The 16,609-nt window shown below is 59.2% G+C and overlaps 1 protein-coding gene across 1 annotated transcript in view; it reads left to right on the forward strand.

Moving 5' to 3' along the window:
• Positions 1–204: 204 nt before the first annotated feature.
• Positions 205–16,609, forward strand: part of Gltscr1 (glioma tumor suppressor candidate region gene 1) — a gene marked incomplete at its 3' end in the record, with an annotated part of 21,054 nt that continues 4,649 nt past the window's right edge. Inside the window, 6 exon segments of the mRNA XM_013509545.1 lie at positions 205–305; positions 1,921–1,966; positions 2,057–2,099; positions 3,502–3,567; positions 5,340–7,304; positions 7,815–7,991. Of these exon segments, the coding sequence (XP_013364999.1) occupies positions 1,926–1,966; positions 2,057–2,099; positions 3,502–3,567; positions 5,340–7,304; positions 7,815–7,991 (2,292 nt within the window).

The following is a 16,609-nucleotide window of genomic DNA, read 5'->3' on the forward strand; positions in this document are numbered from 1 at the left end:
GGAGTGCTAGTTCGTGGGCTTCGAACTCAAACCTGTCCCCTCCTTGTGTTCTTCCCTGCCCACCCCCGTCCGCCGTCTGTCCCCTCGCTGCACAGTCTGCCTCCCTCCCACGGCTGCGGCCCCGACCCTGCGCCTCATTCTGTCCGTCTGTCTGTCACTGAGCACGTCTTTCCTGCTCACGCAGCCTCTCATTCTCTCCCGCAGCTGGCCCCCGAGAGGACACTCTCCAAGTCCCCAGCTGGGGGCCCCGCGTAGACCTGGAGCGGACACCCCCACCTCCCCTTCATGATTCGTTTGTAGCACAGGTAACGGGGTGGGGAGGGTCCCGTCTATTCCTGAGGCAGCCGCCCCTCCACACACTTCCTGGGCCCACCGCGGTGCTCCAGGGAGAAGGCCTGGCTTCCCCTGCAGACGGCTCCCTGGGTCCTTGGGGCCTCCCTGCAGCCCTCCTGCAGACCCCGAGCAGACTGTACCTTTTCAGGCTGCTCTCAGGCAGGTTGGAGAACGAGGGTCTCATGGGCCACAAATCTGGTGACACAGAAAGAAGCAGGCAGAGCTGAGGCTGCTGAGGAGCAGGATGGTCACGCGCACGGCGTGGCCCTGGGCCCGTGTGTCCTATCTGCGCCTCCTGGCTGGAGGGGGAGTGGGAGCCGGGCCGGGCGTGTAACACATCCGCTGTGCACGCTTCTGAGGAGGGTCGATAGATTTTGCCAGCTTTCCCAGGGCTCAGGGGAGAAGCCTCACTTCTGGGGCCCCTGTCTGAGATTCTGCCTTGTGCACAGTACGCCTGAGGCCTGGAGCTGGGGTCACTGCCAGGCACAAGCAGAGCACTTTCTGGGTGAAGGGACCCCACAGAGCTTGTGTGCCTGTGTGGGAGGTGATCCACCCGGTCCGCACACCCTTAGTGACATCCAGGACCTTACACACGCATGCGCGGGAGGGTGGGAGTCCAGAGGCGCCCTGTGCGCCCCTCCTGGATGTGCGCCTGCCTTGCCAGCCACACCTTGTCTGTCCTGGGGGTGAGGGTGGTTTAAAATGGAAATTTGGAAGGATGGAGGGAGTGGGGGTCACAAAGGACAGGCAGGTACCTGGGGCCGTCGGCAGGCGGATGGAGGGTGCTTGGGAGGCTGGGTAGGGGTGGGCGCTAGTGGATAGACCCAGGCAGCACCAGGCACCCGGTGTGAAACAGGATGAACACCACCCCACCCCACCCCCCGCGACCCCGGGATCAAACGTGCTAACATTTGTGACGCGCTCAGACTGTGCCCAGCAAGCGCTCAGCAAACGTTAGCCCTCCTCATCCTCATCATTCTCCGGGCAGCCTCTGACTCCGCACCCACCCTCACGGCCCTCGCTTCTGCCTTGGTTTCCGGTAACCCCTCTTCCTGAGAGTCACGCTGCCTAGGGCTCAGGGGGACCCGGGACTCAGACTCTCGGCCCTTCCTGCCGGCCCCTTGCTCCCTCCGTCGCCCTGTCACCCTCAGGACAGGCCCCTCCACACCTGAGGAGCGGGACAGCGGGTGGTGAGGACTGTGGGCTCCAGGCCAGGCCCTGCCACCTGCTCGCTGGGAGACGGAGAGTGACCATTTTGGTGCCTCCTGCTCCTCATCTGCAAGGCCAGGTGGCCGGTCCCCTCGTTGCCTTGGTAGGGACCCGTGAAGCCCTGTGTGTCCAGGGCGCTTAGCGCCAGGCCTGTGTGCAACCAGGGCTCTCCTGGTTTGGCTGGACACCGTCCACCTCGGGGGGCTGGGGAGAGTGAGGACAGGAGGGAAGGGACCGTGAGCCTCCGCCTCACCTGTCCCTGGGGACTCACGGGAGAGGAAGCTGCAGCACCCCAGGGCTCCCTGAAGGGAGGGGCTGGGCGCTCCGCCACTATCTAACCTTGTCTCCCTCGCCCTCTTCCTGACCCCACCCATCCAGTGGCGATGGATGATGAGGATGGGAGATGCTTACTAGACGTGATTTGGTGAGTAACGGGCTCCCCGCCCTCTGTCTCCGATGCCCTCCCTCCTCCCTGCCCAGCCCTCGGCCTCAGTGTCCCTCTTTTCTCTTTCAGTGACCCTCAGGCCCTCAACGACTTCTTGCACGGGTCGGAGAAGGTGAGTGCGGCACGTGCTGAGCAGGGCTGGGCTCTGTGCTGAGCGGGGCGCGCAGTGGGTCCCTGCCCTCACACCAAATGTATGCCCTTAGTCAGTGAGGAAGCTGGGAACTAATAACATGGTGGCGGTGAAAAAGCACCGTTCAGAGTGTGATAAAAAAATAAAAGGTCAACCGGGTGTGGTGGCGCATACCTGTAATCCCAGCACTCAGAAGGCTGAGGCAGGATCGCTGCTAGTCTGAGGCCAACCTGAGCTACATAGTGAGTTCAAGGCCAGCCTGCCATATGTAGCAATACCCTATCTCAAAAAACAAAGCAAAAAACTTCACCTGTATAGAAAAAGAGGTTTGGGAGGGGGAGGATCAGTGCAGGGTGCTTACCTAGCATTTACAAGGTCCTAGGTCCAATCCGCAGCACAGGAAAACAAGTAGAAGAGAAAATGAGTGGGGTGAGGGGCTCCTTTAGTGTGTCCAGAGAGGGTGACTAAGGAGGTGACCCTGCAGGTGGCCACAGTGCTCCAGGTAAGGGAAGAGCAGGGGCACGGGTGGGGGAGGGGCCGGACTGCAGGGGAGGTGGGTGGAAGGTGAGACAGGAGTAGGTGAGGCAGAAGCCGCCTGGTAAAGCGGGCCTGGGAGAGTTGGTTTTTACTCTGGCAGCAGCTGTGCGGGTGTTAAGCACGGCGGGCAGACGTGCTGTGCCTGCAGGAGCCCGGGACGCAGGGGCCTCACTGTAGCGCTGCGTCAGTGTCCTTGGGACGCGGCAGCTGCCACCCCAGAGTGGTGATCAGAGGGTATCCCCAGGGTCACACACTTCCCTCACAGAGTCCACATGGCAGCTCAGGGTCACTAAGTCCAGGCCCCCTTGGGGGGTGGAACTGAGCTCCCTGCTGCGAGGAAAAAATAGCTGGTAGTTCAGGGACCGAGGTAGTGGTGGCCTGCGCCAATAGAGTGGAGGGGCTGAGGGGTGCGGGTTGGGGCCCATTTGGGAAGCAGAGTCAGCCAGACTTGCTGGTGGCCATGATGACGGATGGTGCCTGAGTGACTGAACCGGGGGCATGGGCTTGAGCCAGTGAGTGGGCTGTGCTGAGTTGGGAGTTGGGGTGGGGTCCCGAAGTGAGGGGAGCTGTTGGGCATCCCAGCTAAGCTTCTGGGAGACCTGCGGGGAGGCCTGGGCCATCGACAGAGGCGCCAGGTGCTGTCTGGGCGCTGAGACGCGTTAGAGCTGGTGCCCCGGGGTGTTAAGCCCTCACCCGTGGGGAGGAGGGCAGGCGCTCCTGGCCAGAAGCTTGCGGCCAACCCCCACTTTGGAGTCGCTGAGCAGAGGTTCCTGTACCCGCCCCCCAGCACTGTGCTGAGCCTGGGCTCCCTGCTGACCTTTCACCTTGGGGGTGGCTCTCGTTGCAGCTGGACAGTGATGACCTCCTGGATGCCCCCGGAGAGGCCCAAAGTGCCTTCTATGAAGGTCCTGGGGTAAGTGGCCTCGCCCAGGTTGCCCTGGCGCGGTGGCAGTCAGTGGGAGGCAGGCCTGGGCCCTTAGGGGCTTCGGCCTGGGAAGGCATGAGCGGTCACAGGGGGCGGCACGGTTCTGGGGCAGTAAGGTCGGTACAGGCTCCGGGAGCCCCAGGGGACACTTGGTGGGAGAGGGGCTGGGACACAGCCATGGGGCGCGTGACCTGAGGGGGACCTCCTCGCTGCAGACCTCAGACCAAAGCCCAGAACAGCCCCTTCCTTGTCCACCGTTGTACCTGTCATTCCCTGAGCACTTAATGGACTCCCGGCTCTTTCCGGCGCTTGTCGTCCCGTCCTTACAGTAACTGTAATATCAGGCTCCAGACAGCGTGAGTGATTGCATTCAGAAGCAGCGGTGGCACGTGCCGTCACGCACTTACACTTACAGACCCGGCAGCAGCGCTGACCGCGCGGGTCGTCTGTGTTGTGCCATTGCTCTTGTCGTAGCTATCGTTCCTTCGTAGCCATAGGGTCCCTGGCCGAGTCCTGAGCCCTGTGCAGAGGTGACGTCTTTCCACACTTGCCTTAGCAGGCGCATTGGTTGTACCCTCAGGCAGTTGGGGCACTTGGCCTGCCCAGTCCTCGCAGGCTGGGAGCTGAGCAGACCCCCATCCCGGCAGCCCTTGTGCCCCTCACTAGCTCGGGCCCTGGGCCTTCCTGCCTGGCGCAAGGCGGGGAGCAGTGGCCGCCTCCCTGAGCTACTGCTGACAGCGTGAGTGGCAGTGAGAGTGACTGTGACGTCCCTCACACTTGTGCCGTGGGCCAGGCGTGGCTGTGAGCCCTCTGTGTGGATCACGGTCTTTCCAATTTCAGGTTTTATTTTTCCCTTGAACTTTTTTTTTCTTTTGTGGTTCTGGGAATTAAAATCTAGGGCCCTCACACTGAGCTAATCCCCTGCGTGCACCCAACCCCTGCCACCCGCCTTTATTTTTTTATTTTTGAGACAGAATTTCACTAAATTGCTCAGGATAGGTTTAAATTTGTGAACCTCCTGTCTCAGCCTCCCAGAGGGCTGGGATTACAGGCCTGTACCACTGTACCCGGCTTCCAACTGCAGGTTTAGACCTATTCTCTGGACAAAGATCGGTGGCTGAGGCACCCCTGCCTCAGTGTGGCTTGTGGAGTGCAGCTCAGATAGGTGTACCTAGATTCCTAGGTGCGGTCCTGGATCTCCATCCGGGACAGCAGGAGAAACACTTAAGAAACGTTGTACTCGTGGACTCACTGATGGCAGCTACCGCCGCCACCACTGCTGTGGTGATTTTTTTTTTTTTTTTTGAGAAAGTGTCTTGCCACGTAGTTCAGGCTACCCCGAACTATGTAGCCCAGGCTGGCCTTGAACTCAGTGATCCTCCTGCCTCAGCCTCCTGAGTGCTGGATGACAGGTGTGCAGCACCGTGCCCAGCCCTGCTGTGGTTTTTAACCTAGCCTTAGTCCTTCATTGGAAGCCTCTGGGGCCAGGCGTGTTTTTAAAATTCAGAATTTTTTTCAAGTTCTAGAAAGGGAGTGAGTTATTTTTATTCCCTTTCACTGAGCACCACTGGGGAGACTGAGGTCAGATCAAGCAAACCCCAGGTCGCATAGCCAGATGCCAGGTTTGATCACAATTCCAAACAGAAAGTTCCTTCTTGGACATAGCTGTCTTGGCACCAGGTGTCCTTCGTGGCAGCTGTGGCCCAAGCCCAACTCTTGGCCAACCTCACCTCCTCCCTTCCTCCCGCCCTGGCCTCCAGCTCCACGTGCAAGAAGCTTCCGGCAACCACCTGAACCCTGAGCCCAGCCAGCCAGCCCCCAGCGTGGACCTGGACTTCCTGGAAGATGACATCCTGGGCTCACCCGCCACGGCGGGTGGCGGCGGAGCGGGCGGGGGCACCGACCAGCCCTGCGACATCCTTCAGCAGAGCCTGCAAGAGGCCAACATCACGGAGCAGACACTTGAGGCCGAGGCCGAGCTGGACCTGGGCCCCTTCCAGCTACCCGCACTGCAGCCCGCCGATGGCGGGGCGGGCCCCACAGGTGCTGCGGGGGCAGCCGCTGTGGCCACGGGACCCCAGGCCCTCTTCCCAGGCAGCGCTGACCTGCTGGGGCTGCAGGCGCCACCCACCGTGCTGACCCACCAGGCCCTGGTGCCGCCCCAGGACGTGGTCAACAAGGCTCTGAGCGTGCAGCCCTTCCTGCAGCCCGTGGGCCTGGGCAACGTGACGCTGCAGCCCATCCCCGGCCTCCAGGGCCTGCCCAACGGCAGCCCTGGGGGCGCCGCAGCTGCCACTCTCGGCCTGGCACCCATCCAAGTAGTGGGCCAGCCTGTCATGGCACTCAACCCACCCACCTCGCAACTCCTGGCCAAGCAGGTGCCTGTGAGCGGCTACCTGGCCTCAGCAGCCGGCCCTTCAGAGCCAGTGACCCTGGCATCGGCTGGCGTGTCCCCCCAGGGGGCCGGCCTGGTCATCCAGAAGAGCCTTCCAGCCGCTGTGGCCACCACACTCAACGGGAACTCGGTGTTTGCAGGGGCAGGGGCTGCCACTGTGGCAGCCAGCGGGGCACCCTCGGGACAGCCGCTGGCGGTAGCCCCAGGCCTGGGCACGTCGCCACTGGTGCCAGCCCCCAACGTGATACTGCACCGCACACCCACGCCCATCCAGCCCAAGCCCACCGGCGTGTTGCCTCCCAAGCTCTACCAGCTGACACCCAAGCCCTTCGCCCCCACAGGTGCCACACTCACCATCCAGGGTGAGCCGGGGGCGCTCCCGCAGCAGCCCAAGGCCCCGCAGAACCTGACTTTCATGGCGGCGGCGGGCAAGGCTGGCCAGAACGTGGTGCTCTCGGGCTTCCCGGCCCCCGCCCTCCAGGCCAACGTCTTCAAGCAGCCCCCGGTCACCACTGCGGGCACAGCGCCGCCTCAGACCCCTGGGGCCCTGAGCAAGCCCATGAGCGTCCACCTGCTGAACCAGGGCAGCAGCATCGTCATCCCTGCGCAGCACGTCCTGCCGGGCCAGAACCAGTTCCTGCTGCCCGGTGCACCTGCCGCCGTGCCGCTGCCCCAGCCCCTCTCCGCCCTGCCGGCCAACGTGGGCGGCCAGATCCTCACGGCCACAGCCCCCCACCCGGGCGGACAGCTCATCGCCAACCCCATCCTCACCAACCAGAACCTGGCAGGCCCACTGAGCCTGGGCCCAGTCCTCGCCCCCCACTCCGGGGCCCACAGCGCTGCACACATCCTCTCGGCCGCGCCCATCCAGGTGGGGCAGCCAGCGCTCTTCCAGATGCCTGTGTCGCTGGCCGCCGGCAGCCTGCCCACACAGAGCCAGCCGGCCCCTACTGGCCCCGCTGCCACCACCGTCCTTCAGGGGGTCACCCTGCCCCCCAGTGCCGTGGCCATGCTCAACACCCCCGATGGGCTGGTGCAGCCGGCCACCCCCGCCGCAGCCACCGGGGAGGCCACGCCCATCCTCGCAGTGCAGCCTGCTCCCCCGGTACCCCCTGCGGTCAGCACGCCACTGCCCCTGGGCCTCCAGCAGCCGCCACCACAGGCCCCACAGGTCCCTGCCCCGCAGGCTGCGGCCCCGCCTCAGGCCACCACCCCGCAGCCCAGCCCGGTCCTGGCATCCAGCCCAGAGAAGATCATCCTGGGGCAGCCGCCCACCGCCGCCACCACGGCCATCCTCACTCAGGACTCCCTGCAGATGTTCCTGCCCCAGGTAATGGGGCCGGCAGGCCAGGTGGGCAGGGAAGTGGGGGTGGGGGCAGAGGTGACACCAGAGAGAGCCCAGACAGCCGGAGGGCTGGGGTGGGACTCAGTGCTCGGAGCATCTCAGAAGTGGCCGGATGCTGGGCCCCCGGGGGGCACCGGGGTGAGGGACCCAGCTGAGCTGATGGGACAGATTGGTAGGCTGCGTGACTGACGGACATAAGGGGAGGAGAGGCCGGCCACCTGACAAGCAGGGAGAGAGGAGAGCCTCAGGGAGGGAGCGAGATGTGGACGGCTGGACAGACAGACAGACAGGCGGGAGACAGGTACTGGGGTGGAGCTAAGTGGAGCTAAAGACAGCCGACTGGACGGAGCGAGGTCCCTAGGTCCCAGCCCCTGGGGCCCCTGGCTGACTGGCACCCTGTTCTCTGGGGCCCCAGGAACATCAGTGGGCGTGGGCTCATGGTGGGGGGCTGGGACCGTGGGGTGGCCTTCTGACCCCATGCGGCCACCGTTGCAGGAGAGGAGCCAGCCACCCCTCTCCACAGAGGGCCCCCACCTGTCCGTGCCTGCCTCGGTCATAGTCAGCGCCCCGCCTCCCGCCCAAGACCCAGCCCTGGCTACCCCCATCGCCAAAGGAGCTGGCCCTGGCCCTCAGGCCCCCGACAGCCAGGCTTCCCCGGCTCCGGCCCCCCAGGTAGACGGACTCCAGCAGCCTCTGTCCTCAGTGCAGACCTGGCCTCGCCCCGCCCCGCCCCGCCTCTCGCTCTCCTCCACCCCTGCCGCCTCCTCCTGTTCTTCCTCCTTCTCCTCCTCTTTCTCCTCCTCCTCCTCCTTGCGCTCTGCCTTGCCTGCCTCTGTTGCGCTGACTTGGGACATGGTGCTCTCCTCTGTCCCCGTTCCCGCCACTGTATTTCCTGAGAGTCTCATGATGATCACGGACACTTGAGAGCAGGACCAGCTCGGGGGTCTTACGCACTAGGCAGGGGTGCACAATGCCCATGGCGTGAGCCTGAGTTGCTTCGGCAACTCAGGGTGCCGGGACAAGAGAATTGCTGTGAGTTTGAGGCCAGCCTGGGCTACACAGCAAGACCCTGTCTCCAAAAAAGAAAAAAAGAAAAGAAAGCAAATGCACAGGGTGGGAAACGAGTTATCTCTAAAGTTAGCATTTTCACTTCTGAGACCGGCAGGAACCATGCAAAATCTGGCAGTGACAAGGAGCTCCCTCTCCTGGCATTCAGCCCCGTGAAGACCCTCTTGAGGCGGCTTCCTGCTGCGCCCCCCTGTGCGTGGACAAGCAGCACACTCCGGCTGCTGTCCTTTCCATCCGCACCGACCTGCCGTGCAGGCTGCCTCCCGTGTGCCTGTCATTGCCGGGGACTGCTGCTGTGCCTGTCCCATTGCAGGGCTGTGCTAGCGTTACAGCAGCTCCTTACTGCACTCTAAACATGGTCTTTAGCTGTCATGAACAAAGCTGCACAAAAAGGCTTTGTTACACGGTGATTCTGGAAGATACCTTTTTTTTGGGTTTTTTTGAGACAAGGTCTTGCTGTGTAGCTCACACTGGCTTTGAACTTACTCTGTAGCACAGGCTGGCCCCAACTTAAGTCATCCTCCTGCCTCAGCCTCCTGAGTCTGCAGTTACAGGCATGTGCTATCATACGTGGCTTAAGATAAGCTCTTTCAGAGGAAGCTGCTGGGTTGAGGGAATATGCGATTGTATTTCTGAGGAATGGTGCCTGTTGCAGGCCTCGGACTATTAGTTGGTTTTACCTTCATCAGCAAGATCCAGTTTGTGCCTGTTTTTCCAGTGTTGTCCAGGGACTGAACTCAACCCATCTGATTGATGGAAAGTGGTGCCTTGCGTTGATCAAATTTGTATTTGTTTTGTTGTGAATGAGACCTGGCAGGCTTGCAGAGATGAAGAGCCGTGTGTAGATTCTGTTCCATGCAACTGCCTGTTTCTGTCCTTTGCTGATTTAAAGTTCTAGTGGCTGGTCGTGTTTTTGTGGATTCTTAGGAACTCTACAGAGTGAAAGAGAAGCTTTTATCTCCTATTAGCGATAGGCACGTGGGAAGGGGGTGCCCTTTTACTCTGAGGGAGGACCTTAGACTCATCCAGAAAGGACCAGTGGGGGTGGGGGGAAGAGGTGGTAGTGGTACCAGCTGAGGGAGGGGCAGCAGTAGCCTGGGCTTTGGCCTCCAGGCCTGGGCTTCACTTTCAAACTCTGCCTCTTCCCACGGAGCCGGGGCCCCCATGCTGCCCTGTGTGAGCCGGCGCTGGGGGTGAGATGGAGCGGCTTGCCTGTGGAGTAAATGAGTTAAACCTGTGCAGCGCAGGGTTAGTATTGATAAATATTAACTGTGTCGTGTTGGGTTTTGTCAGTACTGAGGATTGAACCCAGGGCCTTCGCCCTGAGCTGCATCAATGCTCTTTTTGTAAATTTTGAGACAGGGTCTTGCTAAATTGCCCAGGCTTGGTTTAAACCTGTGATCCTCCTGCCTCAGCCTCCCAGAGTGCTGGATTACAGCTGTGTGCCACTGCACCGAGCTTGGTGTTCTTGTTTCTAGCTGCTGTGATGGGAAGGACCATGGGACTGATCCTGAGTCGCCAGAGAGGGCCACAGGGCCAGGACGGTGCCAGATCATTGGTGGTGGGAATCGAGGGGTGGGGGCGGGGCACTAGTCCCTGGCCTCAGACTGAGTTGGAGGTACAGTTTCTGGGTCCCCAGCTAGTGACTTCCTCTCGCAGCTGCCTGTCCTCAGCTGCGGTGTGGGGATGTGAGTCCCTGCTGCAGGCGCTGTGGTTGAGAGCCAGGCGGGCGTCCGTGTGTTCCCTGAGGAAGCTGCCTTGTTGCAGATCAGCAGGTACTATGCCACATTCTTCTCCAAGGCGAGCAGCCGCCCTTTGACCCAGCACTGCCTTCTCTCTCCGATATAGGGTTTTCACTTTTAAAAACACACCTGCAATCCCAGCACTGTGGGAGGCTGAGGCAGGGGGTGGCAAGTTTAAGCCCAGCCAGGGTGAATCAGCAAAATCAAACCCACCCTCAGCCAGTCCCGCACGAGCAGGCTGAGCTGCCCTCCACAGCCGCTCCTCCGCACCCTTCGTCTCCAGTGCGGCCCGAGCCTGCGCGGCCGTGCTCGTCCCTCGGCGCATGCGCTCCCTGGCCCTGCGAGTGCAGCTTTCAGACTGTCTCGGTGGATGCAGGATGACATCAACCCTGGGAGGGCAGGGACGGCAGGTGGCAGGTCGCCGGCGAAGGCAGCTTGGTGGGACAGGAGCACACAGCGGGCCGAGCGGCTGGGTGGCCCAGTGGCAGAACGGCCTGTGTGAAAACCACTGTTCTAGGCGATGAAGTGGGCCCCACACTGTGACCTCCGACCTCTGGACTCAGATTGACAGGCTGGGTGTGTGTGCACTTCCTCTTTGTGTCCACACAGCATAAGTGCGTGGACTATGTCATTCTGTTCATCTTACGGGCTTTTTTTTGTCTTTTTGAGACAGGGTCTTGCTATGCAGTTCAGGCTGGCCTTGAACTCACTTTGTAGCTCAGGCTGGCCTCGAACTCACAATGATTCTCCTGCCTCAGCCTCCCGAGCGCTGGGATTACAGGCGTGCGCCACCACACCTGGCCTTACTGGCTTATTTAACTCCCTCCTTCAGCACTGCCTCGATGCTGTCTGCCACCACCCTGCACAAGACTTTGGTCTCGTGTCACTGCCCCAATGCACATGACGGTCTGTGTCACCAAAACAACAGTTTCCTAAAGTAATACACCTAGCAGTACTCTGTGTGCAGCACACTCATATATTTATTCTGTGTTTGGTGGGGTGGTTTTGGCAATACTGGTGATTGAGCCCACGGCCTTCGCACTGAGCTTCATCCCTGGCCCTTTTTATTGTTTGCTTTGAAGACGGGTCTCGCTAAATTGCAAAGTTGCCCGAGCTGTAATAGATCTTGTGATCCTCTTGCCTCAGCCTCCCAGAGTCCTTACAGGTGTGCGACGCCACACCCGGCCATTTCTAGTGGGCACCAAGTGCAGCTGGCAGACCAGGCGAGGGTTGCGGTGTGGAGCGAGGAGGGGGCTCCAGGAGCCCAGCTCCGCTGCTTACAGACTGTGACCTTAGGTGCTACCTCCGTGCCTCAGTTTCCTAGCCTGTAAAGTATCAGGGATGATCGCAGCAGCTACTTTGTTTCCAGGCTTAAATAAATTGACTTGTGTGGTGCCCTCGGGTCGGGGTGGGCACCGGGAAGGGCTGTGCAGTGAGAGTAGCCCAGAAAACTGCTGACGTGCTTATTTTCCAGGCAGATTCCCTCTGGGGACAGTAGCGTGCAGGGCGCTTGGTCTCATCATGGTGCAGAGGCTGCATGGGAATAAATGGGCTGGGTGTGTTCAAGAAAACTGAATATACAGACACTGACTTTTAGAATTGCATGTCATTTTCACAAGTCACAGAATATCATTCTTTGGTACTTTTCCCCTAATCATTTAAAAATGTAAAACACCATTTATCTCGGGCCCTGTTGAGTGATAGGTCCTGTTGGACAGTAGGCCAGGTTTGCTTGTGGGCTGTCGTTTGCCTTTCCATTTTGTCGTCTCGGTTGGATTTTGCTATGTAGTAGGTCTGTTGTGTCTGTTGGGAATTGATTCCAGGACCCCTGCGCAGTTGTTGAAGATTCACAAATGCCTAAGTCCCTTGTTGAAAGTGGCATAGAATATCCTTTTTAGTGGTGCTGGTGGGGAAGCCAGAGACCCTGCATGGTAAGCAGGCACTCTGCTGAGCCGCACCCCAGCCCAGTGGCACGGTACGTGCTCGTGACCCTCACACCCTCCCAGGCTCCAGTCTCAGTCCCACAGCACTCGGGAGGCTGAGGCAGGATGATAACCAAGAGTTCGAGGCCAGCCTGAGCTCCATAGTGAGGTGAAGGCCAGCCTGAACTACATAGCCAGACCCTGTCTCCAAAAAAAGAGAAAAACTAACAGTGTAAACACTGGGCAAACAGTTGTTACACTTATTATTTGAGTAATGACAAGGAAAAAAAAATGCCTGTGAATGTTCCGTACATGTGCAATTCTTCTCTTTTTTTTTTTTTTTTTGAGACAAGGTCTTGCCATGTAGTGCAGGCTGGCCTTGAACTCACTATGAAGCCCAGGCTGGCCTTGAACTTGCAGTGATCCTCCTGCCTCAGCCTCTCAAGTGCTGGGATTACAGGTGTGCGCCAACATGCCTGGCAACACATTTTAATTCTTAATTTTCCCTCTCCCTCCATCTCTTGGATCTCTTCTTCTTTTCCTTTTGTTTTTTTGTACATGTTTGCAGCACACAGCCATCATATTCCTCATAGGAATAGAGGATATTTTAAACTTGGAAACAAGGTCTTGCTAAGTTACTAAGTTGCGAGGGGGGGGTGCTGCCTCAGCCTCCCAGCTTGCAGGCACTGGCAGGCCTGTGCAGTCCTCTCCTCTGCATCGCTCCCCATCTGTGGCCGGCGCTGAGGACAGGGACCCTGGGCTGTGCAGGAGGCCAGCCTCACGCACTCACTGTGGGTGCTCATTCAGTCCCCGCTGCTGGCCACTTAAGGTAGCACTAGGGGAATTGCAGGAGCCAGAAGGCAGCCTGCTGGGGGCGTTTTCTGGAGACTCAGGGGTGCTTCCTGCGGGGCTGGGCCGCCTGGCTCCCCTTCCAGCTGCACCACACTAGGCACAGAGAGCCCTTGCCCCTGCGCTTCTGAGTGTGGGCGATGTGAACTTTTGCTGCCTATGCACCGGCAAGGGAAACTTCTTAGTAAACTGTTGCAGTGTTTTGCTTTGTTTTGTTTGTGATTGGGCTGGGGATGTCGCTTAGGGGTAGAGCACTTGCCTAGAAGACATGAGGTCCTGTATTCACCCCTAGTACCGGAGAAGACTGTAAAAGTCATTTTGCTCGTGTGAAGAATTTAGAAAACACAGAAAAGGACAAAGAAGGAAAATTAAGCACCTGTATTGCCACCGTGTGGACGCAGTGGGTAGCATTTTAGTTTGTGGTTTTCATCAAGCCCCACCCACTTAAAATGTGTTTAGGCGGGATGTGGTAGTTCATGCCTGTAATCCTAGCACTTAGGAGGCTGAGGCAGGAAGATCACCAGCCTGTTCAAGGCCAGCCTGAACTTCATATCGAGACGCTGTCTCAAAAGAAGAAAAAAAGAAACAAAAAAATGTGTTTTGAAATTCAGGAAGAAATGTCCCACCCTATCCCATCATTCCCAGCCCAGCACTCCCTTGGTTCCCTCTAGGTAAGCACAAGAACCCACCTTTTTTTTTTTTCTCTGATACCAGGAATTGAACTCACGACCTTGCGCTTGCCAGGCAGGCGCTGTGCCGCTGAGCTAAATTCCCAGCCCCTTTTTTGTTGTTTTTCAACACATGATCTCACTACGTGGCCCAGGCTGGCCCCAAACTCTCGATTCTCCTGCTGCAGCCTCTTGGGTGCTGGGATTACAGGTGTTTCCCACCACACCTGGCTAATAACTCATTTCTAAAAGTCTTTCCAGTTCTGGGTGCTTATGAGCAACCTACTGCAAAGAGCCGTTTACATTTCTCTCCCACGTGTTCCCAGAAGACTGCACATTATCCACTGGGCAGCTCACCAAGAGTCCCCAACTTCCCGGCACCTCTGTGTGTGTCACGGTGATTCACTTCCCTAGTAAACACTACCAAGACACATTAGGCCCCCTCCTAGGCTTTTGGTGTCCACCTGGAGCTGCAGGAGCTACTCATTCGCTAAGTTGCCCGGGCTGGCCTAAACTTGTGATCCACTTGCCTAGGCCTCCCGAGTAGCCGCGATTACAGGTGTGCACCAGCACGCCCTCCCACCTGCCTTTACTTTGGCAAGCTGGGGCTGTACCCCAGCCATTCCCTACATGTGTGGGGGTGTTCACCTGCTCCCTCCCTGACAACCCCTTTGCTGGATCACAGCTAATGTCCATGTGTGCAGGGCTTGTGGTGTGCATTTCTCTTAAGATGGGTTAGCTGGAACATCTCTTGAAATAATAGAGCCTTTTGTGTTTGCTTTTCTGCGCACCATCTCCTCGTATCCTTTGTCCCCTTTTCTCATCTGCTTGTTAGTGATTTCTAGAGGCTCTGGGTATAGGAAAGAGTTGAGCTGCATGCGCCCTCTGAGAGAGAGATCTTCCCAGCAGTGTGTCACTTTGGCTGCAGACAAGTTTGTGGGCTATGTGTGTGTGGTGTTGGGCCTTGAACCCAGGGCCTTCACACTGAGCTATATCCAGCTTTTTTTTAAATTTTGACTTAAGTTTTTTTTTTTTTTGGACTTAAATTCTTGGTAAGTTGCCCAATGAGGCTCAAACTTGCAATCTTCCTGTGTCAGGCTCCCAGAGTACTGGGATTACACGCTACCAGGCCCAGTTTATCTGCATTTTTAATGAGAATGAAAAACACTTGAAGTTTTTTATATTTTTGTTTCCTTATGTACTTGTTTCTTCTTGAGATAGGGTCTTGACATAGTCCAGGCTGGCCTTGAACTTACTGTGTAGCCCAGGCTAGCCTCAGACACGCTGCAATCCTCCTGCCTTGGGAGCACTTGCTCAGCAAAACCCTATCTTTAAAAAAAAAACAGCCAACAAAAAATTTGCATTATCCTTAACTCTCACTATATATGTACTTTTTTCCCCGTGAATCTCTTGGGACGAAGTTGCAGATGTTTTGCTTCTGTACTCCTTAATATTTTAGTGCACTGTCTTTTCCCCGGGGAACAGGGGCGTTCTCTCACTGAGCCAGCATACTGTTATCAAAGTCAGCAGATTTACCGTGCAAGTAGCACAGGGGCATCACCCACCAAGCCGGTGTAACACCTCGCGCCCTCTAACACCGGGGCTTCCAGTCCCACCTTTTTAAATCTTTAAAAATGTATTCTTTGTGGAAAAGGGTAAACGAGGTTAAGAAATGTCTTTAGACGGCCTGGGGACGAGGCTCAGTGGCAGAATGCTTGCCTAGCACACAGGAGGCACTGGGTGTGAGCACGAGCGCCGCACAACGCGCGTGCACACTTGCACACGCGCTGGCCTTCAGCAGCACTGCCCTGCAGGTTCCCGGGCTCAGGTGCCAGTGTGCACACCTTCCCCGGCCCCCCGCCCCACAGGGTTCCTTATCACAGGTGCGGGCGCTCCAGGCCCAAGGTCACCAGCCCTGTGACGTCCTCCGGCCACACCACTCTGGAGGTGGCCTGGGGCCAGTGCAGTGGGCCACGGTGGAGGCCCCGGACAGCCCCTCGCCCACTACTCACATTTCTGTGGCAGGCAGTGTCTCCCTGGGAGCCTTGGGCCAACCACGCGGTCAGGCTGTTTCCCTGGGCTCTGGGTTCTGGGCTTTGTTCGCCAGAAGGGGCTCAGGGCCAGGCTTGGAAAAGTCCCGGGTCCCGGACAAAGCTAGTGGGACTCTGAGGAAGGGGTGCAGTGGGGACCCTCTGAGCCAAGTCCCCCCGGTCAGTTTTGGGGCCTGGCCAGTTGCATGAGGCCAGTGGGTGATGGGCAGGGAGCAGAGTCTTCATCCGGGGCCTCCCTCCCTGTCTGGAGACTGGCTGGGTCCTCAGGGCTCCCTGGCCTCTGCTTCCCGTCTGGGAAGTGGGTCCGGGTGGGCACCAGCATCCTTGCGGTGGCTGGCCAGCGCAGCTGTCAGGGAGCCCTGCACACACAGCCAGCGCCCAGGCGTTGCACGGTGGCTGCACGGTGTCCTGGGCTGCAGAGTCCAGAGGGCACAGGGACAGGAGCCCCCCCGACACCCCCAAGGGGCTGCTACTCCCGTGCGCCGTCCAGCTCCCGCCCCGCTGCCATTCCCGTCCCCAGCCGCGCTGGTGTGTGTGCCTGCCTTGACCTGGCTGGCATGGGGCCGCCCGCTCCTGCTCGCTCTGCTCTGCTCCCGCAGCTGCCGCCCGCTTCCCGCTGCTGCCCCGCCCCACAGGGCTGCCCTTTGTGGGGGGTGGGGGTGCGCGGGGGGCAGAGGGGGTGATGGGGTGGGGTGCGGGGGGGTTGGGAGGGAAGGAGTGGCCTGGTGGGGTCTCTCCAAGGACGCAGGTAGGCCCGGGGTGGGGTGCGGGGAGCCCTCTGTCGGGCAGGGCTGGCCGCTGGAGCCAAGGCTGGTTCTGACCCCGCGCCTCCGTCTCCCTCCCCCGCCCAGATCCCAGCAGCGGCTCCACTGAAGGGCCCCGGCCCCGCCTCATCCCCGTCACTACCTCACCAGGCCCCACTGGGAGACAGCCCCCACTTGCCCTCCCCGCACCCCGCCAGGCCCCCGTCCCGTCCGCCCTCCCGCCCCC

This window comes from Chinchilla lanigera, unplaced genomic scaffold (assembly GCF_000276665.1).
Source record: "Chinchilla lanigera isolate Chin_1 unplaced genomic scaffold, ChiLan1.0 scaffold00173, whole genome shotgun sequence".
NCBI classification, from domain to species: Eukaryota; Metazoa; Chordata; class Mammalia; order Rodentia; family Chinchillidae; genus Chinchilla; species Chinchilla lanigera.